At 47.9% G+C, this 25,283-nt stretch overlaps 2 protein-coding genes across 2 annotated transcripts; both read right to left on the bottom strand.

Annotated features, from left to right (window-relative positions):
• Positions 1-681: 681 nt before the first annotated feature.
• LOC129406823 (galectin-4-like) lies at positions 682-6,270 on the bottom strand. Its single transcript, XM_055146114.1, has 8 exons — positions 6,175-6,270; positions 5,599-5,687; positions 4,678-4,885; positions 3,753-3,887; positions 1,522-1,551; positions 1,207-1,295; positions 929-1,094; positions 682-855 (listed from the first exon to the last, which is right to left on the bottom strand). The coding sequence occupies exons 1-8, from the start codon at positions 6,217-6,219 to the stop codon at positions 712-714; spliced, it is 906 nt and encodes a 301-aa protein (XP_055002089.1). The 5' UTR covers positions 6,220-6,270; the 3' UTR covers positions 682-711.
• Positions 6,271-18,793: 12,523 nt separating this feature from the next.
• Positions 18,794-23,795, bottom strand: LOC129406841 (galectin-4-like). The gene is made up of 7 exons (XM_055146421.1): positions 23,751-23,795; positions 23,369-23,457; positions 22,401-22,608; positions 21,454-21,588; positions 19,317-19,405; positions 19,038-19,203; positions 18,794-18,937 (listed from the first exon to the last, which is right to left on the bottom strand). Exons 1-7 carry the CDS (start codon positions 23,793-23,795, stop codon positions 18,794-18,796), a joined length of 876 nt encoding a protein of 291 aa, XP_055002396.1.
• Positions 23,796-25,283: the final 1,488 nt, after the last annotated feature.

Genomic DNA, 25,283 nt, shown 5'->3' on the forward strand with positions numbered 1-25,283 from the left:
TGTTTATTGACATATCAATACCCTCCAACTACATACTAAAGTTCCTGAGGAACTCTAATTGCTTTATATCCATGAAATCATCTAACATCCTGGCCTGCTCAAAGTCATTCAAAGACTTCTGTACCCACAAGTCCTAACCACTCCCTGGCATCTCATTCACTGGGCAAAATGTTTGTGCTCCTTGATTTGTGTGAAGATTCACAGACAAGACACCTCCCCATCCTTTGATATGCCATGCACACGACTGTGAGATAAAATGGTGCAGAAAACTGTGTACCTAGGGACAGGGACACTCCATGGCCCCAGAGGGTCACCTAACACTTGCAAATGCTGGAGATGCTTGTTATTCCCCACTGTTGTGTAGAGGGACAGAGCTGTGCAGGCACCCAAGAGAGCACATGGCCGGGCTTGCACTTGGCACATGTGCCCTGCCCTGAGCTACCAAGTAACATCCTAGATGTGTGAGAGTTGAACTCATCCTCGTAAGCTTGTAAAATGTTATGTATTGACACAGAGATGCTCCAAACTCATGACTTTATTTTGCTTGTGCTAAACTACCAAAGCATGTGTATCCTGTAAAAAGGAAAAAAATCAAGTGAACTGGATTTGAAATAGGTTAATAAAGTAAACTTTAGGGATTAAAAGGAGTATTCTAAGGTGGTGGAGGGGTCTTTCTTCTGAGTTTTCTTGTATCCAAGCCAGCTGTGAAGCTCAGACCTGGACATAGGAGAGGATGACATCACTGGAGATCTCCAGTATGTCCGCCGTGGTAGCTGGCACACGATGTTCATAGTCAAAGATGTGCTGGCCATTGGCAAATACCTTGAGGTTATCGGTGCTGGTGCAGATGGATAGCTGCAGGAGAAGGGCACGTGTGAGGTGGGGCAGGACACATACTTGAAGGGAAGGGAAGGAGAGCTGGACTCACATCAAAGTACTGTCCTGGAGCAAAGGGATTATAGGAGATTCCGCTCTCCTCGCACCCCCAGCCACCGTTTAGGAAACTGTTCCTCACGACGGCCTTCTCACCCATGCGTGGGTTGATGTGCAGGGCTATGTCCCCGGTGGTTCCCACAGTGAAGTTGATAAAAAATCTGAAAGTAGAGAGAAAAGTAGCAGTCAGCACTTGGGGGTACATTACTGGCAGCCCCAAGGACGAGGCATGGAGAATAGGGTTCACATCCCATCTCCACTTGGCATCTGTACCTGTGGGCTGAGCGGGGGATGAAGCCCACGATTATGATGGTTCTGTTGGTCTTCAGTCCCCCCTGAAGTCTCCGCATATATGGCATAGGCTGTGGGGTGAGAATATGGGCCCCACAAAGTTAGAAGCAGAGGTCGACTGTGAGAGCAGGGTACCCACCCCTCCTAGGGGCCTGTAACCCTCTCCCACCTCTTGCCAGCCCCCTCTGACCAATATACTTCCTCCAACAGGACACCCCTATATACAGGTCCCCACCATCAGTTCATGCTAACCCAAGATCACCCCTCATAAAGTCTGGCCCCCACTGGCTGTCTTACCGGGTAGAAGATTGGGGGTCCCTCCATGGCCTGTCCAGTGAGCAAGAGAGAATGCAGAAGAGTCAGCAAATGTTTGCAGCAAATCACCAGATGCAGGTGTTCCTTGGGGTGCTGAGTTACAAAACTGGAGAGCTGACCCCATGGACCTCCCTCATTCTTAGCCCCTACTCCCATGTCAATCCAACCCTCCAATTTACAGGCAGGTTAACTATTGATCTGAGAGCGACTCCAGGACACTATATACAGAGAAGACAGCAATAATTAGGGCTCTCGGGCTCCTCAGACGCTGAACCCACTTAAGGGAAATCTATGACCCTCAGCAGGTCCTTATGCAGGATGCCATAAAAGCCACAGGCATCTGTGGGAATAGAGACAGAAGGACCACCCCAAAGTAAGACCTAGACAGATGAAGGACACCCCCCAGGACAAGCCCTACATCACCATCCATGGGAACTCTGGAGTCAAAGGCTGGCACCAGATTCCTCATCAATAGAGGGGTCCCATCTTGTCTAAACTCCAGTGCTCAATGAGAAACTTCTTTAGCTGTTTCTTTGGGGAGCCACACCTAGTGGTTTGGTGGGGATTGGCTTCTAGCTCTGTACTCAGGAGAGTTTCTGGGGTCGCTCCAGGGATCATGGGGTACTAGTAAGAGGACTGGGATGTGTGAATGCAAAGTACATGCTTCATATTCAGGGGATCCCTGTGTTTGAACACCAGCTCAGTGTGGTTCCTTGATCGCATTCAGGTGTGCCCCCTAAGTGCTAGGTTTGGAAAAGCTCCTGAGCTTTGCTGTGTCTGACTGGCCCTCCCCCCACCAAAAATGAAAAAAAACAGAAAGAAAAATAAGAGTCTTTTTATTCTTGTCCCCACCTAGAATTCCTGCTGTGTCGGGACCCTCCTCAGCCCCTGTCTTTCCCTCTACCTGAAGCCCATGCTGAAGTCGCTCTCCTCAGGGTACAGCCCCTGACCCCTGATCACCTCACCTCTAATCTCAACTTGCTTCTCCCTCCACAGCCTCCCCAAGGCACCTGGAGTCCTTGAGACCAGACACTCTCTCCGCACCCCCAACCCTTGTCTTGTGGGTCTGTGCTTCTTCCACCATTTTCCCTCTCTTTCTCTTACTTTCTCTCTCATCTTTCTCCGGTCTCTTCCCTTTCCCCTCCATCTCTCTCCCTCCTCCCCTTTCCGTTCTTCCCTCCCTATAGTGAGGGGGTTTCCCATGCACTGTTCAGGGGTCTCTGGGCCACTCTCAGCAATACTTGACCAAACAGGCTGGACTCTTCAGTCCCTGGGCCCACCAGTGCTTTGGGATTTCTCTGAGGTGAAACTGGGGGGCCATCCAGCGCCAAGATTGAGCTAGGACTCACCATAAAGGCCTGTGTCCCAGTCCTTTGAGGGCTTCTTGTTCTGTTTTGCCTTCTACTTTATTTTTATTTTGGGGGTTTTGGTAACACCCAGCAGTGCTCTGGTATAGCTCCAGGCATTGTGCGCAGGGATCATTTCAAACAGGGTACACGGAACGCTTTGGGAACTGGGGATCAAACCTGGGTTGAATGCATGCACATGACCGCCTATGTCTCACATTTTAAACTATTCTAAAAGCTCTTTAAAATATTTTATTTGATAGGGACTGGAACAAATAGCACAGGGGGTACGGCGTTTGACTTGCTAGCGCCGACCCAGGTTCGGTTCCCAGAATCCTATATAATCCCCTGAGCACCGTCAAGGGTGGTTCCTGAGTACAGAGCCAGGAGTGACCCAGGTGCATTGCCGGGTGTGACCCAAAAAGCAAAAAAAAATGTATTTGATAGCTATCTTTTAATGACTAAGATAGTTATCTTTTGATAATTTCTTATTAAGATTATTATTTTGCACGGCTAAGGACCCAGGACCTCTCATGGAAAGTAAGAGTACTAACCACCCAGCTACCTCCCTGACCCTGGTTTCCCTCCAAAACTGTATTGATTTTCTATGACAGCAATGGGAACATTGGTACTTGAAGGACAAAGTTGATCTTCAGGTCAGCCTCCTGGATTCAGACATTCCCATGAAGCTCTGATTGCACCTGCCACCAGGACCCAGGGGAGCTTTTTCTAGCCTCTATGCAGAGTCTCTGTCACTGCTGGTTAACCTGCATTGCTCAACCAAGGGATCCATACCACGCAATTCTGCAAATCAACCAGTGGGAGGGAAGGAGACAAGGGAGCTTACCAATGAGAGAACACACTCACCTCAGAGAATTTGGGACATTGGCCAAAGAAGGAAACCAATTGAAGGGTCATGTTCCCATTCACAATCAGGTGGGTGACTTTCTGGATAGGGGTCCGGTGCCCAAACTCATAGAAATCATTTCCATTCACCAGCACCTGAAGGGCAAAGGTAATGAAGACCAGGGTCATGAGTCCCAGAGGGACTTGGAAGTACAAACAGGAAGCAGGGAAGGGGGACTTTTAAACACAGGATCAAATCTGGGAGGAAGAGCTGGAGACCCATGTCAGGACCTCAGGTTCCACAGGTTTAGATCAACTTGAAGTCAGTTCCATAGGAGTGAAGATGCTCTGCCTGAGTGAAATGCTGGACATCAAAAAAGAAACAGCTCAAAGATGGCAGATTATCGAGGACACAAAACATGGCCCATGGCGAGATCGGGAGAATATCAAGCCTGACTCTGGTTTGGACATAGAGGTTTCACTCTAACACAGACTGTGTCACCCTGACTAATCTCTCTGAACTACTCTCAAAAATGGTTGAGGAGAACAAGAGGGGCATAAGGCAGGGGTAGGGCTCAGCAGTGGACCTCATGTCTTGCATGTGTGAAACCCTGGGTTGAATCCTGTTCTCCACAGTCCCCCCCGAGTCCCTACCATTTCAGGGTACCTGCAACTGAGAGGCAAGCCCTAGATGTTATAGCCACAAAGGGAGAAAAGGATAAAATAAAAACAAAAACAGAAAACTGGGAATGGCAGAAACCTCCTCAGGCTGGAGCTCAAGCTTGTGTTCACGAGTTCAGGGGGGAGTGTTTAATCTTCTCCTCAACATGGCAGCCTCCCTTTGTAGTACCAGGTGTGGCCCCTCAGAACGATCAACAAATTCAAGCAATAATTGAAGTCCGGACCAAAGTAAAGGGTAGGCTGAGAGGAGGCAGCTGACTCTGACCTTGTAATGCTCCTGTGTGATCATCACCAGTATATCGAAGTGCTCCCCGTTTTTGAAGGGGATCTTCCTTTTCTCCTCCTCTGCACCCCACGTGCCTGACAACCTTGCGTTGAAGACAACCTTGTTCCAGCCAGCAAAACGGGGGTTGAAGTGGAAGGCGATGTCATCTCTTACTGCATCTGGCCCCAAGGCAAAGTTTACCACGAAGCTGTGGGGGACAGGAGAGCCTGTTCCTCAAATCCTCCCAGCAATGCTGCCAGAAATGGGTCAGAACCTCCAGGGAGCCTGATTAGCTCCACCCAAGAAGGTTGAGGTGACATTGAGGTGGTCACTGGGATCTATGACCAAGAGATTTGGGGTACGGTGACCAGGGTCCCAGGATGCAGTGAACCATATTGATTTGCTCACTGGCACCCCCAACTCCAACACAAATGTTCCCGGCAAACCTGACTACCCAGGGGGTCAGTCTCTGTGCCAGCATCTACAGCTCTGGCTGCTCAGGCCTCCCAAGAGCCCTGGAGCACCCTAGTGAGAGCACGTCACTCACTGGAGCATCCCCAAGTTCTCCAGAGGGCATCTCCCCTCACCCCTGGGCCTGCATCAGCCCTTTCTTCTCCCTCAAAGCTCTGATGCCTGCAGAACCCCACAACCCCATCTTCTTTAGTCCCTGTACAATTTTGTTTCACCTAGGAAATCTTCCCTATGCCACCCATGAAGAGACTATGCCACGCCCCTCTTTCTCCTCTCCATCTCTCCCACTCCCCATATCGGACTCCATCACCATGTAACTTAGTCTATGTTTCATCTTTTTTCTTCTTTTTCTGAGAGTGTGGTCCCACCAACAGTTCCTGAGGGCCTGGAACCCCACTGCAAGTGCTACTCAATGTCAGACCCTCCCGCGGCCGGTATGGGATCTCTCACCTTTGCAAGTTCTGGTGGGCCACTCCAGCGATGTAGACGAACGTCCCGACGTTGAGGTCACATGGGATGGGTTTGCAGAAGGGCAGCGTCTGCAGTAGACCCCGGGCCACGGCCTCAATTGTCATGTGTGCAAAGTAGCATTTTCCCTTCCTGGAAAAGTGCCCACCCCCATCTCTTCACAAGAGAGAGGGACCCCAAAGTGAGGGTCAAAATGAAGAAGAGGGTTGAGTGTTAGGAACGGAGTCTCGGGCCTGGAGCAATAGCAAAACGGGTAAGGTGTTTGCTCTGCGCGTTGCTGACCCGGGTTCGATTCCTAGCATCCCATATGGTCCCCTGAGCACCTCCAAGGGCAATTTCTGAGTGCAGAGCCAGGAGTAACCCCTGTGCATCTCCAGGTGTGACCAAAAAAAAAAAAAAAAGAAAGGAAAGGAGGCTCAGTGAAGGAGTAAAAAAATCCCAGGGATGGTGTAGGCGGCAGGTCCCTGGATCCCTGTTACCTCTGTGTTTCAGGCTGGGAGGGACCTGGAGAGTGGGAGTCGGGATGAACCCAGGTCAGAACCTGGGTCTGTGTCTCACCGGGTTGTAGGTAGGATAGTAGCCAGGTGCAGGCACGAAAGTCATCTTCAGATGCTGAAATGGCAGTTTGTCTTCTGACAGCTGCAGGAGTGGAAATGTGCCACATGGTCACTGGGGTGACTCTTATACTCTCCTGGATTTGTTGTTCCCTATTTGAGAAAGCCCTGCCTCCTGAGCATCATGGGAAATTGCTTAGTCACCAGCCCTACAGAAGCCCAAAGACTTGAGGATCACAATCCTTTGAGTGGCAGCTATGAGCTGTAGGAAAATAAAAAAAAAAATTTTTTTAAAAGGCCCTCACCCAGATGCAGAAACTCTGGCTTCACGTAGAGAAGGCAGACGGCCCTCTCAGAAAAGGAACAGCTTCAAGAGAATCTAGAAGTGATGATAAGATTATGAAAAGTGGGGCCAGAGCTATAGCACAGCGGGTAAGGTGCTTGCCTTCCATACAGTTAAATCGAGTTCAATTCCTGGCTTCCCATATGCTTCCCGAGCACCACCAGCAGTGATTCTTGAGCACAAAGCCTGGAGTAAACCCGGAGTATTGCTGGGTGTGACCCAGTACTCCCCCCTCTCCAAAGTAAATAAAAATAACATATGTTTTGTGAAAAGGAAATTCTGATCCACTGCATCATCCTTATTTTACTGGACTCTACTGGTTTTTCTCACCACTCACCACTCAGTCAAGATTTTAAAAACTATCCTATGTAAATACATATTTTTCCAAATCAGTAAGGGACAGGGCTCCTCCTGGCTCAAGGGATAGTGGGTACAATCCCATGAAAAGGATTCTCTGAGAAAGGAAACCTGACCGTGGAGGAAGGCTCCATGATCTCACATGCCACTCACACTGACTGTTCTCACCAGTTTGCTACAAGCTTCTCTGTTTAAAAACCTTAATTCTCCATTGATGTTTATTCTCCCTCTCTCTCTCCCAAAACATCATTTGTCACCTCTGAATGTGAGACATCTACCAGAAATTCTTGCGGTGTATGTATGTGGGGAGGGGGAGAGAGAGAAAAGAGAGAGAGAGAGAGAGAGAGAGAGAGCACTTTTTCCCCTTCTCGTCTCCTCATAACAAGTGTAATCTAGTTTGTCAAGTGTCAGTGACTGTCCTGACTTCTCTTTGGCAGACCGTGAGTTATAATCTTCCTTGTTCTTTTTGGGCCCTGCTAGCTTCACCTTGAACAAAACTCATCTCTTTTTATTTAAGCAAGTGGGGATTGAAGTCAAATTGGATATTTCAACTCAAAACAGCCATGTCATTAGAAAGTTTCTGATTCGACCTGTAGCTGTTGAGTTGATTTGGCAAAAACTATCTAGTATTTTTACCATTCGTTGTACCGATGAGGAAAGAAGTCAATTGTCCCTGGCTTAGGGGGGAGCAATTGAGGCAGTCCAAGGAATACGTCTCACATCTAAAAAAAGCCAACAAACTTGCCTATCCTGCCCGTGAAACAATTCCACACACTTAGCTACAGTGCAAACACTAGCTGGGTACAACAGGAAAAGAGAGAAGAGAGCACAGGATCACTCGACTCCTGGAGGGCCTGAAATAAGCAGGAACTGAACCATTTCACTACAGGAAGACCCAGGAGATGCACTCAAGTCCCTTCCAAGAATCTCTCTGTGTTTCATTTTCCCTTGACTGAAATTCTGAGGCAGAGTGTGAACTGAGATGCTGAGAGGAGAGCAGCCAATCTAACAGTGCACTTCAGAAGTCAAGTCTCATCAGATATTAGAAAAAAGCTACCACAACCAGACCAGGACCAACAAGCCCATTCCCTGATGTATTGGACACTGCCTAGAAGATATTCAGTACCAGAGAAAAAATAACTACAGAGGAAAACTGAAAAAATGAAAAGGAAAAAAGAAAATAAAGGCATGAGATAAACACCACAAGTAGCTATGGCCGGACCCTTCTCAATTCCCTAGGACTTGATCCAGCCTCAGTCCCTTTCTGAGACCAGCATCATCATTTTCATCATCATCATCATCATCATCATCATCAGAAGAAGAAGAAGAAGAAGAAGAAGAAGAAGAAGAAGAAGAAGAAGAGAGGAAGAAGAATGGAAAGAGGAAGAAAAAGAAGAGGAAGAGGAAGAAGAAGACGAAGAAGAAATTGTTCAGTTAACACCCAAACAATTATCTCCTACAGGTTGCTTTGACCATATTTGCTTTAATACACATCATCCCATGTAAATTGATTAATTCCAAGTCACTCAGAGACTTCAATGTCCATCAGCTCAAAGAACTTTCCAGAATCCCATTCATTCAGCTTAGTATTTGTGTTTCTTTTGTTGTGTGAAGGTTCATAGAACAGTGATATGCCCCAGTCCTTGATGCACACACAATGGATCTAACTGTGCAGGGGACTGAGTGAACCAGGGAGGGAGACAGCCCATGGCTGTAGAGAGTCCCCAAACACATACAAACCATGGAGATGGTTGTTTTCCTTTTTGTCCCCCTCCCTTTTGTTGCTGTGAAGGGCAGAGATCAGGCAGGCAACCAGAAGAGCACATTGGCATTGAGAGACTGGTGGGGCTTAAACCTGAGAACCCATGTCCTGTCCCCGAGCTACCAATAGGTCCTGGCAGTGAAGAATTTGCTTCTTCCCAAAACTCCCAACCCCATCAAAAAATGGGGGATGGAAATGAACAGAAATTTTCTCAAAGAAGAAATCCGAATGGCTAAAAGACACATGAGAAAATGCTCTACGTCACTAATCATCAGGGAGATGCAGATTAAAACAACAATGAGATATAATTTCACACCACAGAGACTGGCCCACATCCAAAAGAATAAAAGCAACCACTGTTGGCGTGTATGTGGGGAGAAAGGGACTCTCCTTCACTGCTGGTGGGAATGCCGACTGGTTCAACCCTTTTGGAAAACAATATGGACGATTCTCAAAAAATTAGATATTGAGCTCCCATTTGACCCAACAATACCACTCCTGGGAATATATCGTGGAGAGGCAAAAAGTTATAGTAGAAATGACATCTGCATTTGTATGTTTATTCCAGCACTGTTTACAATAGCCAAAATCTGGAAAAAAATAGAGTGCCCAAAAAACAGATGACTGGTTAAAGAAACTTTGGTACATCTACACAGTGGAATACTATGCAGCTGTTAGAAAAGATGAAGTCATGAAATTTTCATATAAGTGGATCAACATGGAAAGTATCATGTTACGTGAAATGAGTCAGAAACAGAGAGACAGACATAACAGAGAGAGAGACTAACACCCAAGAGTTGTAAAGATAAGGATCAGGAGATCTGCCCTACAACCTGGAAACTGGCCTCACATGATGGGAGAAAAGGCAGCTCAGATAGAGAAGGGAACACCGAGTAGAGGATGCTATTAGGACCCATTCGGGTTGGAAGATGCGAACTAAAAGTAGACTATAGACCGAACGTGAAGGCCACTCAATACCTCTATTGCAAAATACAACACCCAAAAGGACAGAGAACAAAAGGGAATGCCCTGCCGCAGAGGCAGGGTGGGGTGGAGGGGGATGGGATGGGGGTGGTGAGAGGGATACTGGGATCGTTGGTGGAGGTGAATGGGCACTGGTGGAGGGATGGGTAAATGATCACTGTATGAGTGAAATGCAAAAACAAAAGTTCATAAGATTGTAACTGCACATCACAGTGATTCTCTAATAAAATTTTTTAATTCAAAAAAAATAATTTGCTTCTTCCCTGAACCCTTCCTCAAAAGTTGCATGAAATAAGTCATAATTACAAAAAAAAGACACCACCTTCCTACATGTACTCAGACTTTTGATCAGTGACGTAAGTGCACATCCTTAGGGATCTCTTTCAATAAGTTTTAAAGGCACAGCTTAGACCTGCACGTAGGATGGACTGACATCCCCAATGACCTCCAACAAATCCACTATGGTGAAAGCCAACCTACGATGCTTGTAGTCAAAGACGTGTTGGCCAATGGCAAACATCTGGCAACTCTGGGAGCCAACGCAGATGGACAGTTACAAGGAAGAAACAGGGTAAAAACAGAGAAGACGCAGAATTTGGATAGTAAGGAGGAGGAGAACAGGACTCACATCGAAAGACAGCCCTGGACCATAGGGGTTGTAGGAGATGCTCCTCTCCTCGGCCCCTCAAATACCCCTCTGTAGGGTGTTCCACACCATGGCACATTGGTCCGTACGAGGGTTGATGTGCAGGGCTATGTCTCCTGTGCTTCCCATGATGAAATTGATGGAAAATCAGGAGACAGAGAGAAGTGGGGGGTTAGCTCTGAGGAAGTTCAGCACATACTCTCGAAGGAAGGAAGACATAGGCCTGATGGCAACATGTCCAGGCCTGACAGCAACATGTCCCCACTTTCACCTGGGTCTGTACCTGTAGGCTGAGTGGGGGATGAAGGCCCAAATTTGAAGGTTCTATTTGGTGTCAGGCCCCGTTTCAGGCTCACCACACACAGCACAGACACTGGAATGGGAACATGGGGTCCCTTCATCTCTCAATCACAGGAAGCCAGGTGCTCATTGTCAAAGCAGGCTCCTCACTCCCCCTAGAGACTCCCCAATTTCCACCCAGTCCCACTTCTTCCCAATCCCCTTGTGAGGCATGAGTGTAGCTGAAAGGACCACAGCAACTCCATTTTGGAAAGCCAGACTCCATTTTTGTATCGTGGGGTCATGAGTTTACAACCAACTAAGAAAAACATCCCAGCCCACAAAGGGCAAGGACACAAACACCCTGATTATGACCACAGATAACAAGGATATTTCAAGTAAATGTAACACGTTATGTTGACCACAATTTCCCTTCTGTACCCTCTGATTGCTTGCTCAAGATCATGAGAATGTACCCAGGCATGTAGGCGGGAGGGCATACAACTTAAAAATTTCCCACTGCCCATCAGAAAATGGGGCGAAGAAATGAACAGAAACTTTCCCAAGGAAGAGATACGAATGGCCAAAAGGCACATGAAAAAGCGCTCTACATCACTAATCATCAGGGAGATGCAGATCAAAACAACAATGAGATATCATTTAACACCACAGAGACTGGCCCACATCCAAAAGAACAAAAGCAACCGCTGTTGGCATGGATGTAGGGAGAAAAGGAAACTCCTTCACTGCTGGTGGGAATGTTGACTGGTTCAGCCCTTTTGGAAAACAATATGGACAATTCTCAAAAAATTAGAAATTGAGCTCCCATTTGACCCAGCAATACCACTGCTGGGAATATACCCCGGAGAAGCAAAAAAGCATAGTCGAAATGACATCTGCACTTATATGTTCATCGCAGCACTGTTTACAATAGCCAGAATCTGGAAAAAAACCCGAGTGCCCGAGAACAGATGACTGGTTAAAGAAACTCTAGAACATCTATACAATGGAATACTATGCAGCTGTTAGAAAAAATGAAGTCATGAACTTTGCATATAAGTGGATCAGCATGGAAAGTATCATGCTAAGTGAAATGAGTCAGAAAGAGAGAGACAGACATAGAAAGATTGCACTCATCTGTGGAATATAAAATAACAGAGTAAGAGACTAATATCCAAGAATAGTAGAAATAAGTACCAGGAGGTTGGCTCCATGGCTTGGAAGCTGGTCTCATGCTGGGGAAAAAGGCAGCTCAGATAGAGAAGGGAACACCAAGTAAAATGTGATTGGAGATCCCGCTCAGGATGGGAGATTAGTGCTGAAAGTAGACTAGAGACTGAACACGATGGCCACTCAATACCCCTATTGCAAAGCACAACACCCAATTGGAGAGAGAGATCAAAAGGGAATACCCTGCCAAAGAGGCAGGGTGGGGTGGGGAGGAGATGGGATTGGGGGATGTGAGGGATACTGGGTTTATTGGTGGTGGAGAATGGGCACTGGTGGAGGGATGGGTTTTCGAACATTGTATGAGGGAAAAACAAGCTCTAAAAATGTGTAAATCTGTATCTGTACCCTCACTAATTAAAGAATTAAAAATTTTTTTAAAATTAAAAAATTTCCCCCTGGATTCTCTCGGGATGGGAGATGCTGAAAGTAGACTAAAAACCAAACATGATGGGTTCTCAGCATCTTTATTGCAAACCATGATGCCCAAAAGTAGAGACAGAGTAAGAAGAGGCAGGGAATGGGATGGGGTAGGGATGGCAGGAGGGATGCTGAGGACATTGGTGGTGAAAAATGCACACTGGTGGAGGGATAGATGTTTGATCATTGTATGACTGAAACTCAGTCATGAAAGCTTTATAACTGTATCTCACGGTGATTCAATTAAAATTTTTTAATAAAAAACATAGTTCTCGCTGAGGGGAATCAAGGATCCAAGTCTCTTGGGTTTGTGAATGCACTGCTCTGTGCCTTGTGTGAGAGAGAATAAACTCTATTTCTGTGCTCACTCCCTCTCTCTCTCACTCGTTCGCGCACTCTCTCACCCACCTTCTACCTGGACTACCATTCCTCTGTCTCCCACCTTCCTTCTCCCATTTTCCTTCTTTTTCCATTTTCTTTTTTTTTCTTCTTTTTGGGGGACCAGGTGGGGTTGGGAGGGCAGCTGCAATGATGTATTCGGGCATTTCCTACGCAATTCTCAGGAAATTAACCAATGGGAGGGAAGGAAAGATGGGAGCTAGCCCATGACAGAGACGATTTGCCGTCCTAGTGGTGGGACGGTCAACAAAAAAAGTTGATGAATCAAAGCTTTAGGACCACATCCACATGCAGGTGGGTGTCATTCTGGAGGCAGAGCTGGTCCTAAATCCATAGAAAGGACTTCCATTCACCACCACCTGGAGGACAAGGACAAGGCCATGAAGAACACAGAGACCTTGGGAAGGTCAAAACAGGAAGCAGGGAACAGGGACATTTTCATGCAGAACCATACCAGGAGGTGAATGCAGCCCCAGGAGTCCACAGGCCTAAGATGCAGTTGAGGTCAAGGTTCAGCTCCAATGGGAAATGGGATGTTAGCAGCCTGATGGTGCCTTCAGACTTCCAGATACCCCAAAATTACTGATGTGCCTTTGGCCAGACCCCAACAACTTGGGACCAAGTTTACCAAGATGTTCAATGGCCAAAAGTTAGGTATGTGGGAGATACACCCACAAACCACCTCAGCTCAGCTATACAAGCTCATTTATTGGCCTTATTTCAGAGACCAATGAATCTCAGAAGAGATCAAAAGACGCAATTAGGGCCTGTAGCACAGAGATAGGCGGGAACCCATGACTGAGAGCTCCAGGATCGCTTGAAACAGAACTGGATCTCCTCTCCCCACGTTTCCAGTTTTCCAATAGTTTGGCAGTCACACCCACAAACTGCCCCAGTGCCATGTAATCTCATCAATGGCCAAGAACCAAAGACTATAAACTAAAGGTCCCGGAAGAGAGCACTGAATAATGTCCTGATCCCGTGCCAGGCTGTCCTCACTGGGGCACCTTGGAGGGGGCGGGTTGAGTTTCCCTCCCTGCCCCAAGCAGAAGAACCCTGGCAGCCAAAAACCTCCAGAATCCAACCATCACCAGGCCCAAGGCTACTCTCCACATACTCGGAGGAGCCTCACCCAAGAGGGGACAGACCTCACCCAAGACAGCATGAACCTCACCAGAGGGCATACCGGCAGGAAAACCCAGATATGCAAGAACCTGTGACTGAGATCCCCAAGCCTGCTTGCATTGGGACTGGGCCTTCTCCTCCCAGACCCCAGTTTTCCAGAATCGTGGTAGGCACACCCACAAACTGCCCCCCCGAGCAATTTTATATAATCAATGGCCAAACTAAATCTCCTGGAAGAAAATAACACAGAATTTCCTGAACATTATATTCTGTCCATAACAAGTAATCCAAAACAAATCATCTAGCGTTGCCTTTTCAGCAGATTTACGTGGTGGTGAGACTGGTGTCGAAATATCGAATGTTGCCAAAGTAGAGAGAGAGTATGGGGGAAATTGTCTGCCACACAGGCAGGGGAGGGTTGGAATGGAGGTCGTGGGGGTAAATACTGGGGATTTTGGAGGTGGAAAATGTGCACTGGTGAGAGGATGGGTGTTTGATAATTGTATAACCAAAGCTCAAACATGAAATCTTTGTAACTGTATCTCACAGTGAATAAAAATGGGGGGGGATAAAATAATAAAATAAAATTAACATACAGTATAGATTTTTTAAAAAAAAGTAATTTGGAGTTCATACCCAATTCAATCAGCTTAATCAATGGCTGAATAAATAGCAGTACTCCTACATTATTTTTAAAAAAGAAAGAAAGAAACGGGATGTGCCTGAGCCCCAAAGCATGTGCTTTGCATATTGAAGCCTTGAATTCCAACAGGGAACCCCAAGATGCACAACCCCGGATGACAGTTGAGAGCAATGAAGAATATGGTCTGGAAGACAGCTGGGGAGAATATCAAGGTGGCTCCTGATATGGGTTTTTTAGTTTAGTTCCTTTCTCCTTTTTTTCTTTTGTGAGGCGGGGCGATCACCTTTAGTGCTCAGGTGCTCTCTGCAACCTCACATCCCCAGGTGATGCCAGGGATTCAAACCAAGGTCACACTGCTGCAGCATCATGCAAGGCCAGTGCCCTGCCTGCTGTGCTGTCTCTCTGGGCCTGAGATCTAGACCCCAGATGGCCCAATCATCTATAAACCTCCTCTGAAAGTGTGGTGGGGATGGGGGATGAGGGCCGGGGGATGCCTCAGCACAGAGCACACTTGGGAATGGGAGGCCCCAGTTTGAGCTCCAACCCCACTCCCCAAAATTACTAGGTTTTGGATACAGTTCAATCAGTGGGCAACCTCAAATAACCTGGACCACCCAGGGCAAGGAGGGAAAAAAACCTCTTTAATGTAGTCCGAAATGGAGCTAACCCCTCGCTGGAGTTCACGCCATGTATACAGGAGTCCAAGTTCAATCTTCTGGACTGGAAGGTCCCCAGCAGCACTCACACTGATCTTTGTTACTTTTCCCGCTGAAGACAACTTAAAATTCTACTTAAGTCTCTCCCAGGGCGCAGCTCAACTCCAGCTTCTCCAGGGGCCAGTAGGGTCTGCCCAGTAGCGCATTCCAAGAAACTCCTGTTTCTTCATTTTACCCGTCTCTGTCCCTTGTCTGTGCCGGGTGAGGTCTCAGACCTATTTTGATGATGCCCTAAATCCCTTCCTTGCTCTGGCCGAAGATATCCTTCTCTTTTCACACCCCTGTCCATGCACACGTAACCACCGCATCTTGGATCCTCAACTTGGCCTTGGTAAGTTTAAGTACGACCTCTGTCTGTTTTTGTTCAATGACCTCAACTCCCAGCTGTTCTGCACCCTAAATATTGTAAGTTTCGAGCTCACATCAGGGTGACCCTCTGTTTGAAAAATTGGAGCCCCCAGGGATGCCTGCTCGCTCTTCTCTTCTCTCTGTCTCCCCAGTGAAGAGATGGGTGAAAAGTCGTCATTTCTGACTTCTCTCACCTCTGTTTTGTGGAAGGATTGAATGGTATTTGAGTACTTCCTCGTTCCCTTCATGATTGGGTCATGAACAAATTTAGATGGGGAATCTAAAATTGAAAACCTAGCCACACCCCTCTGGGGTGCCTTTTGCATTCGCAGAAAGCACTTGACTTCCTGCGTATCTGACTCAAATGTCTGATACATTTCTGTAATGTTTGGCCCCCGTAATCCTTGGTGGATGGTCTTAAGTGGACTGAAGATGGGACGTTTGACTATTCAACATTAACAACCCTATGAAATCACTGCCAGTAAGTGGTCTGGTGGGGAGAAATTCTGGTGAGCCTTATATTCAGGCTTCCCTCTCTCCCCCACCCTCTCTCTACCTCTGACTCAGTCTCTCTCTCTCCCCCCATCTTTATCTTTATTATCATACATTTTCTCTGTCCAGCCCCTCTCTCCTCAAGCCCATCTCACTTTCCTAGTGACATTCTACTATTCTCTGCTCTTCCCTGCTGTCTTCTCCACTCCCTACTCAGCTGCCTTCTCAGTGGCTGTCTTCTCTCCCTGCCCCATCCACTCCCTTTGTGCTTCGGTGCTATCGTCCACTCCCACAAAGCCTCTGTCCCTCTCAGCACTGCCCCAGCTGCTCCATTATCACTCGCTCTGCCTCAGATTCCAGATTCCACACCTGATTCCTCCTCCCCTGCTGCCACCTGGAATCTCATCTCTCTTCCACGTTTCCTGAGAGACTAGAATAGCTGAAAATAGCAACCTCTGAGAGTGTTATAAACCTGGTAAAACCTGTGTTTTCCTAGAAATCAGAATTCCAAGGACAACAACTTGGTTATAATTTCTTTGGCTGACTTTTATACAAACAAAAGCACTTTCTTGGGGGTATGGTGCTGCCAACAGGTCAACCTGTACCTGTGAGGTGAGTGCACCAGCAGCCTGATGGTGCCTTCAGGCTTCCTGACACCCCAAAATTGCCGCTATGCCTATGGCCAGACCCCAACAACTTGGGACCAAGTTTATCAAGAAATTAAATGGCCAAAAGTTAGGTATGAGGAAGCCACACCCCAAACCACCTCCTGCTCAGCTAGATAAGCTCATTTACTGGCCTGTTGCAGAGGCCCATAGATGAATCTCGAAAGAGATCCAAAGTCACAGTTAATCTTGGACCCTCACGTGGCTGAACAGACTGGGGTAAATTGAAGGGAGGCAGGTTGGCCTGGTGGCCTGCCCAACCAGAGCCCCCAGCAGCCGCTTCTTCCACAATCCAAAATATCTGCCATATTCCTGTCCTGACTCCACTGTCTCAGGACGGACCTCACCAAGGTATAATCTGCTGAAAATTCTGGTATGCAGGTTTTTTGACTCATATCTCCACGCTTTTTCAGAGTTGAGGTGAGCTACCTGCCCCCATGGAAGCACTGGCAGTCACCCCTACGAAGCAACTCCAGCACCACCCTGTAAGCTCTACCGCCGGCATTGCTTCAGAGACCCCTAAATAAATCTCAAAAGAGATCAAGAGCCTCAGAAAAGCTCGGACCCATGCGTGACTGAACAGACCAGGGTAAATTGGAGGGGGGCGGGTTGACCTGTGCCTGCCCAAGCAGAGCTCCGGGCAGCCACTTGCTTCCACAATCCAAAATCGCTGCCACACCCCCAGCCTGACTCCACCGTCGCAGGATAGACCTCGCCAACATATAATCTGCTGAAAATTTTGTAATGTAAATCTTAGCACACCAACAGCCCTGACCCAGAGACACAGCGGTAAGTCCCGGAAGAAACCATAGAGTCAGAGATCTCTCTGGGCCTCATACCAGGACAATATCACCAGGGCACTCAGATGGAGGAGGTGTGCTCTCCCCTCCCACTCCAGATGGAATTCCGGGGGCCAAGAGCTTCCACCGCAAGGCCCAGGTATGCGGGTTCCAGGACTGAATCTTCAGGCCCGCATGGCAGCAGAGGACCTGGGCTGTTCCTCCCCGGGTCCCCACCCACCCAGCAGACTGGCTGCCATGACCACAATTTGCCTCTGGGCTCCATCTAACACACCAACAGCCCTGGACCAGAGACATAGCTATGAGTTCCAGAAGACATCACAGTGCCAGAGATCTCTCTGGGCCAGATACAGAGCCAATTTCTTTGGGGCACCCCAGATGGAGCAGGTGCATTCTCCCTGCCTACTCCAATTGGGATCCCGGCAGCCAAGAGCTTCCACAGACAAGCCCCCCCCCCAACCCTTATGCAGGTTCCAGGACTAAATCTTCAGGTCACATGGTACCAGAGGACCTGGGATGCCCCTCCCCAGGTCCCAGGTGCCCAGTAGACTGGCTTTCATGTCCACAATTTGCCTCTGGGTGCCATCTAGGCGTACTAACAGCCCTGACCCATAGACTCCCAGTTGAATCTCAATATGGATTAGTGCCATACAGAGATGTGTCTAGAACCCGACCATTTACAATCTAGAAATTTACATTTATAGTCGTGGCTGTGCCAGCTCTCATGAAATTCAAATGAGCAATGAAAATAAATTATCTAGTATCGGCCTCTGGCAGGTAGGCCTGGATGGTTGTAGGAAATTTCGAGCAAAGCATAATGCCCCAAAGTAGAAAGAGAATATTGGGGAAATTGTCTGCCACAGAGGCATGGTGAGGACTGGGATGTGGGTGGTGAAAGGTGTACACTGATGGAGGGATGGGTGTTTCATCATTGTATGGCTGAAACTCAAATATGAAAGGTTTGTAATTCTCTCATGGTGATACAACTTTAAAAAAAAAAGTAATGTGGAGTTTATGCCCAATTCAATCAACTTAATCAATGACTGAGCAAATAGCAGTACTCTTGTTTTGAGGGACAGAGCTGTGCAGACACACAAGAGAGCACAAGGCTGGGCATGCACTGGCACATGTGCCCTGCCCTAAGCTACCAAGTGGCATCCTAGATGTGTGAGAGTTGAACTCATTCTCCTAAGCTTGTGAAATGTTATATATTGACACAGAGATGCTCCAAACTCATGACTTTATTTTGCTTGTGCCAAACTACCAAAGCATGTGTGTCCTTTACGAAGGAAAAAAATCAAGTGAACTGGATTTGAAAGAGGTTAATAAAGAAAACTTCAGGGATTAAAAGGAGTATCCTAAGGGGGTGGAGGGGTCTTTCTTCTGAATTTCCCTGGATCCTGGTCACCTGTGAAGCTCAGACCTGGACATAGGAGAGGATGACATCACTGGAGATCTCCAGTATATCCGCCAAGGTAGCCGACACACGATGTTTGTAGTCAAAGATGTGCTGGCCATTGGCAAATACCTTGAGGTTATCGGTGCTGGCATGGATGGACAGCTGTAGGAGAGGGACAGGTGTGAGATGGTGCAGGAGAGGGGCAGGTTTGAGACGAGGGAGGAAACATACTTGAAGAGAAGGGAAGGAGAGCTGGACTCACATCAAAGTACTGTCCTGGAGCAAAGGGATTGTAGGAAATGCTCCTCTCCTCAGACCCCCAGGCCCCCTTTAGGAAACTGTTCCGCACAACAGCCTTCTCGTCCATGCGCGGGTTGATGTGCAGGGCTATGTCCCCTGTGGTTCCCACAATGAAGTTGATAAAAAATCTGAAAGTAGAGAGAAAAGTAGGAGTCAGCACTTGGGGGTAAATTACTGGCGGCCCCAAGGGAGGAGGCATGGAGAATAGGGTTCACATTCCATCTCCACTTGGCATCTGTACCTGTGGGCTGAGAGAGGGATGAAGCCCACGACTATGATGGTTCTGTTGGTCTTCAGTCCCCCCTGAAGTCTCCGCATATATGGCATAGGCTGTGGGGTGAGACCATTGGACCCATGTCACCAAAGTTAGAAGCAGAGGTCCACTCTGAGAGCAGGGTACCACTCCTCCTAGGGGCCTCTGTCCACCTCAAACCCTCTCCGATCTCTTGCCCAGCCCCCTCTGACCAATATACTTCCTCCAACAGGACACCCCTATATACGGGTCCCCACCATCAGTTCATGCTTATCCAAGATCACCTATCATATAGTTGGCCCCCACTGGCTGTCTTACTGGGTAGAAGATTGAGGGTCCCTCCATGGCCTGTTCCTGTGAGGAAGAGAGAATGCAGAAAAGTCAGCAAATGTTTGCAGCACATCATAAGATGCAGGTGTTCCTTGGGGTGCTGAGTTACAAAACTGGAGACCTGACCCCATGGAACCCCTCTCATTCTTAGCCCATAACTCCCATGCCAATACAACCCTCCAATGTACAGACAGATTAACTGTCGTTCTGAGAGCGACTCCTGGACACTATATACAGAGAAGACAGTGATAATTAGGGCTCTTGGGCTCTTCAGACACTGAACCTACTTAAGAGAAATCAATGAACCTCAGCAGGTCCTTATGCAGGATGCCATAAAAGCCACAGGAATGTTTGGGAACAGAGACAGAAAGACCACCCCAAAGTAAGACCTAGAGTAGATGAAGGACACCCCTCAGGCCAACCCCCATATCACAATCCATGAGAACTCTGGAGTCAAGGAGTGGCCCCAGATTCCTCATTAATAGAGGGGTCCCGTCCTGTCTAAACGCCAGTGCTCAATGAGAAACTTCATTAGTTGTAGTTTGGGGAGCCCTACTTAGTGATTTGGTGGGGATTGACTCCTAGCTCTGTGCTCAAGATAGTTTCTGGTATTGATCCAGGGATCATGGGTCGCTGGAAAGAGAACAGGGATTTGTGCATGCAAAGTACATGCTTCATATTTGGGGGACCCAGGGTTTGAGTCCCAGCTCCGTGTGGTTCCTTGATAACATTCAGGTATGATCCCAAAGTGCTAGGTTTGGAATAGCTCCGAGCTTTGCTGTGTCTGACTTCCCTCCCAAAAAAAATGTTTTTTAAAAGAATAACAAGAACCTTTTTATTCTTGTCCCGACCTAGACTCCTGCATTGTCAGGACCCTCCTCAGTCCCTCTCTTTCCCTCTCCCTGAAGCCCATGCAGAAGCCACTGTCCGCAGGGTACAAGCCTCTGACCCCTGATCACCTCACCTCTAACCTCGACAGCCTCCCCAAGGCACCTAGAGACTTTGAGACCAGACAATATCTCCGCACCCCCAACCCCTGTCTTGTGGTTCTGTGCTTCATCCACCAATCTCCCTCTTTCTCTTACTTTCTCTCTAACTTTTCTCCAGCCTCTTCTCTTCCCCCTACATCTCTCTCTCTCCTCCACTTTCCATTATTTCTTCCCTCCTTTTTGTGACGGGGTTTCCCATGCACTATTCAGGGGTCTCTGGGTCACTCTCAGCAATACTTGACCAAACAGGCTAGACTCTTCAGTCCCTTGGCCCAGCAGTGCTTTGGGATTCCTCTGAGGTGAAACTGGGGGGCCATCCGGTGCCAAGATTGAGCTAGGGACTCACCATAAAGGCCTGAGTCCCAGTCCTTTGCATCTTCTTCCTGCATCTTGCTCTGTTTTGCCTACTATTTTATTTTTATTTGGGGGGTTTTAGTAACACCCAGCAATGCTCTGGTATAGCTCCAGGCTCTGTGTGCAGAGATCATTCCAAACATAGTACAGGGAACAGTTGGTCCTAGTTTCCCTCCTAAACTATATTGATTTTCCATGACAGTGACTGGAACATTGGTACTTTAAGAGTAAAGTTGATCTTCAGGTCAGCCTCCTGGATTCGGACATTCCCATGAGGCTCAGATTGCACCTGCCACCAGGATCCAGGGGAGGTTTTTCTAACCTCTATGCAGAATCTCTGTCACTGCTGGCTCATCTGCATTGCTCAACCTAAGGATCCGCACCACGCAACACTGTAGTTAACCAAAGGGAGGGAAGGAAAAAAGAGAGATAACCAATGAGAGAACTCTCACCTCACAGGAGGTGGGACAGCTGCCAAAGAAGGTAACGGATTGAAGGGTCATGGCTCCATCCACATACAGATGGGTGACTTTCTGGATGGGTGTCCGGTGCCCAAACTCATAGAAATGATTTCCGTTCACTAGCACCTGAAGGGCAAAATTAATGAAGACCAGAGGTCATGAGTCCCAGAGGGACTCAGGGAAGTTCAAACAGGAAGCAGGGATGGGGAACTATTCAACTCGGGATCAAATCTGAGAGGTAAAGCTAGAGACCCAGAGTCAGGACCTCGGGTTCCACAGGTTTAAGATCAACGTGAAGTCAGAGGTCATTTCCATAGGACAGAAATGCTTCACCTGAGTGAAGTGTTGGGCATCAAAACAGCTCAAAGATGGCAGATGAGAAACAGCTCAAAGATGGCAGATTATCGAGGACACAAAACATGGCTCATGGCGAGGTCGAGAGAATATCAAGCCTGACTCTGGTTTGGACATAGAGGTTTCACTCTAACACAGACTGTGTCACCCTGACTAACCTCTCTGAACTACTTTCAAAAATGGTTGAGAACAAGAGGGGCCTAAGGTTGGGGTGGGGCTCAGCAGTGGACCTCATGTCTTGCATGTGTGAAACCCTGGGTTGAATCCTGTTCTCCACAGTCCCCCCGAGTCCCTACCATTTCAGGGTTCCTGCAACTGAGAGGCAAGCCCCAGGTGTTATAGCCACAAAGGGAAAAAAGGATAAAATAAAAACAAAAACAGAAAACTGGGAATGGCAGATACCTCCTCAGACTGGAACTCAAGCTTGTGTTCACGATTTCAGGGGGAGTGTTTGATCCCCTCAACATGGCACCCTCCCTTTGTAGTGCCAGGTGTGGCCCCTCACAACAATTAACAAATTCAAGCAATAATTGAAGTCTGGACCGAGGTAAAGGGTAGGCTGAGAGGAGGCAGCTGACTCTGACCTTGTAATGCTCCTGTGTGATCATCACCAGCATATCGAAGTGCTCCCCATTTTTTAAGGGTATCTTCTTTTTCTCCTCTGCCGCACCCCACATGCCTGACAACCTTGCGCTGAAGATGACCTTGTTCCAGCCAGCAAAGCGGGGGTTGAAGTGGAAGGCGATGTCATCTCTTACTGCATCTGGCCCCATGGCAAAGTTTACCACAAACCTGGGGACAGGAGGGCCTGTTCCTCAAATCCTCCCAGCAATGGTGCCAGAAATGGGTCAGAACCTCCAGGGAGCCCAATTAGTCCCACCCAAGAAGGTTGAGGTGACAGTTAGGTGGTCACTGGGATTTATGACCTAGAGGTTTGGGACATGGTGGCCAGGGTCCCAGAATGCAGTGAACCATATTGATTTGCTCACTGAAACCCCCAACTCCAACACAAATGTTCCCGGCAAACCTGACTACCCAGTTGGCCAGTCTCTGTTCCAGCATCTTCAGCTCTGGCTGCTCAGGCCTCCCCGTTCCCTTCACAATTCCTCAAGAACATCCCCATTCCCATGAAACCTGAGGGCCCTGGAGCGCCCAAGTCATGCATGCCACTCACTGGAGCATCCCAAGTTCTCCAAAAGGCATCTCCCCTCACCCCTGGGCCTTTGCATCAGCCCTTTCCTCTCCCTCAAAGTCCTGATGCCTGCAGCACCCCATAGTCCCATCTTCTCCTTTAGTCCCTGAACAATTTTGTTTCACCTAAGAAATCTTTCCTGTGCCACCTGGTAAGAGACGTGCCATGCCCCTCTTTCTCCTCTCCATCTCCCCCACTCCCCATCTCAGACTCTATCACCATGTACCTTAGTCTATGTTTCATCTTTTTTCTTCCCTTTCTGAGAGTGTGGTCTCTCCAACAGTTCCTGAGGGCCTGGAACCCCACTGCAAGTGCTACTCGATGTCAGACCCTCCCAAGGCCCGATATGGGATCCCTCACCTCTGCATATTCTTGTCGGCCAGTCCCTGGAAGTAGACGGACATCCCGACTTTGAGGCCACATGGGACGGGTTTGCAGAAGGGCAGCGTCTGCAGTAGACCCCAGGCCACAGCCTCAATTTTCATGTGTGCAAAGTAGTATTTTCCCTTCCTGGAAAAGTGCCCACCCCCATCTCTTTCACAAGGGAGAGGGAGCCCAGTGTGAGGTCAAAATGAAGAAGAGGGTTGAGTGTTAGGAGCGGAGGCTCAGTGAAGGCGTAAATCAAGTCCCAGAGATGTTGTAGGGGGCCTGGATCCCTGTTATCTCTGTGCTTCAGCCTGGGAAGGACTTGGAGAGTGGGGGTCAGCGTGAACCCAGGTCAGGACCTGGGTCTGTATCTCACCGGATTGTAGGTGGGATGATAGCCAGGTGCGGGCACGAAAGTCATCTTCAGATGCTGGAATGGCAGTTTGCTTCTGGTAGAGCTGCAGGAGAGGAAATGTGGCACATGGCAACTGGGGTGACTCTTATATTCTCCTGGGGTTGCTGTTCCCTCTTTCCAGAAAACCCCGCCTCCTGCCCTTGCCTGCTCGCTTCTTCCTCCTCCCTCAGACCTTCCAGAAATCCAGCAAATAAAATTCTCTACACCCATCTTATCTTTGGAACTCCCTCCTAGTATTACAGAATAAAGCTCTTATATTTGGGGGTTGCTTAGTCACCAGTTTTGAAGTAGCCTAATGGCATGGGGATCATAACCCTTTAATCGGCAACTGCTGATCTCTTAGGAACTGTGAAAAAAATATAAGGCATCACCCGAATACCAAAACTTTGGCTTCACACATAGAACCTGAACCCACCTGACCCCCCCCCCACACACACTCACATTCAGAAATGCATAATCTTCAAGAGAACCTAAAATTTATTATAAGAATATGGAAAAGGGGCCGAGATGTAGCTCCGGTGGCCGCACGTGTGCGGCCTCTCTGCTGCTGCATGACCATGGCCCCGGAGGCCAGCTAAACTACTTTGGGCACCAGCAGCTTCTTGCAGAAATGTCTCTAGACTGTGAACTGAGCCCCGGCTGCCATCTTATGACGTCCACAAAAGGGAAGTATGAGCTTGCAGTGATGCAATTTCTGGCAGAAATTTCCCTGGACTTAGTTACTAAAATACTAAAATACAGAAATCCAAAGCCTCATATCTCTTCATTGTCAGCAATGGAAAACAAATTATCAAATGCTTCCTTTTCAACAGGTCTGACTTTGGGGGGAAAACTCCAAACAGTAATAGTGAGTTTTTTGTTGAAATATTGAATATAGTCAAAGTAAAGAGAAAAGTAAAGTGAAATTTATCAGCTACACAGGCGGGGGGTTGGGTGGGGGTGGGGGAAAGGTATACTGGGGTTCTTGGTGGTGGAATATGTGCACTGGTGAAGGGATGGGTGTTTGAGCATTGTATAACTGGGTCTTAAGCCTGAAAGCTTTGTAACTTTCCACATGGTGATTCAATAAAAAAAAATTAAAGAATATGATAAAGGTGCTGGAAAGGGGATTGCCCCATAGCTGGAAGCCTGCTTCATGAGCAGAGGGGAGAAGGCAGATGGAATAGAGAAGGGATCACTAAGAAAATGATGGCTGGAGGAACCAGTTGGGATGGGAGATGCATGCCGAAAGTAGATAATGGACCAAACATGATGACCTCTCAGTGTCTGTGTTGCAAGCTATAATGCCCCAAAGTAGAGAGAGAATATGGGGAATATTGTCTGCCTTAGAGGCAGGGGGAGGGTGGGAAAGGTAGGTATACCCGGGATATTGGTGGTAGGGAATGTGCACTGGTGGAGGGATGTGTGTTTGATCATTGTGAGATTGTAACCCAAACATGAAAGCTTGTAACTATCTCATGGTGATTCAATAAATTTTTTAAAAAGGGGGGGCTG

This window comes from Sorex araneus, chromosome 8 (assembly GCF_027595985.1).
Source record: "Sorex araneus isolate mSorAra2 chromosome 8, mSorAra2.pri, whole genome shotgun sequence".
NCBI lineage: Eukaryota > Metazoa > Chordata > Mammalia > Eulipotyphla > Soricidae > Sorex > Sorex araneus.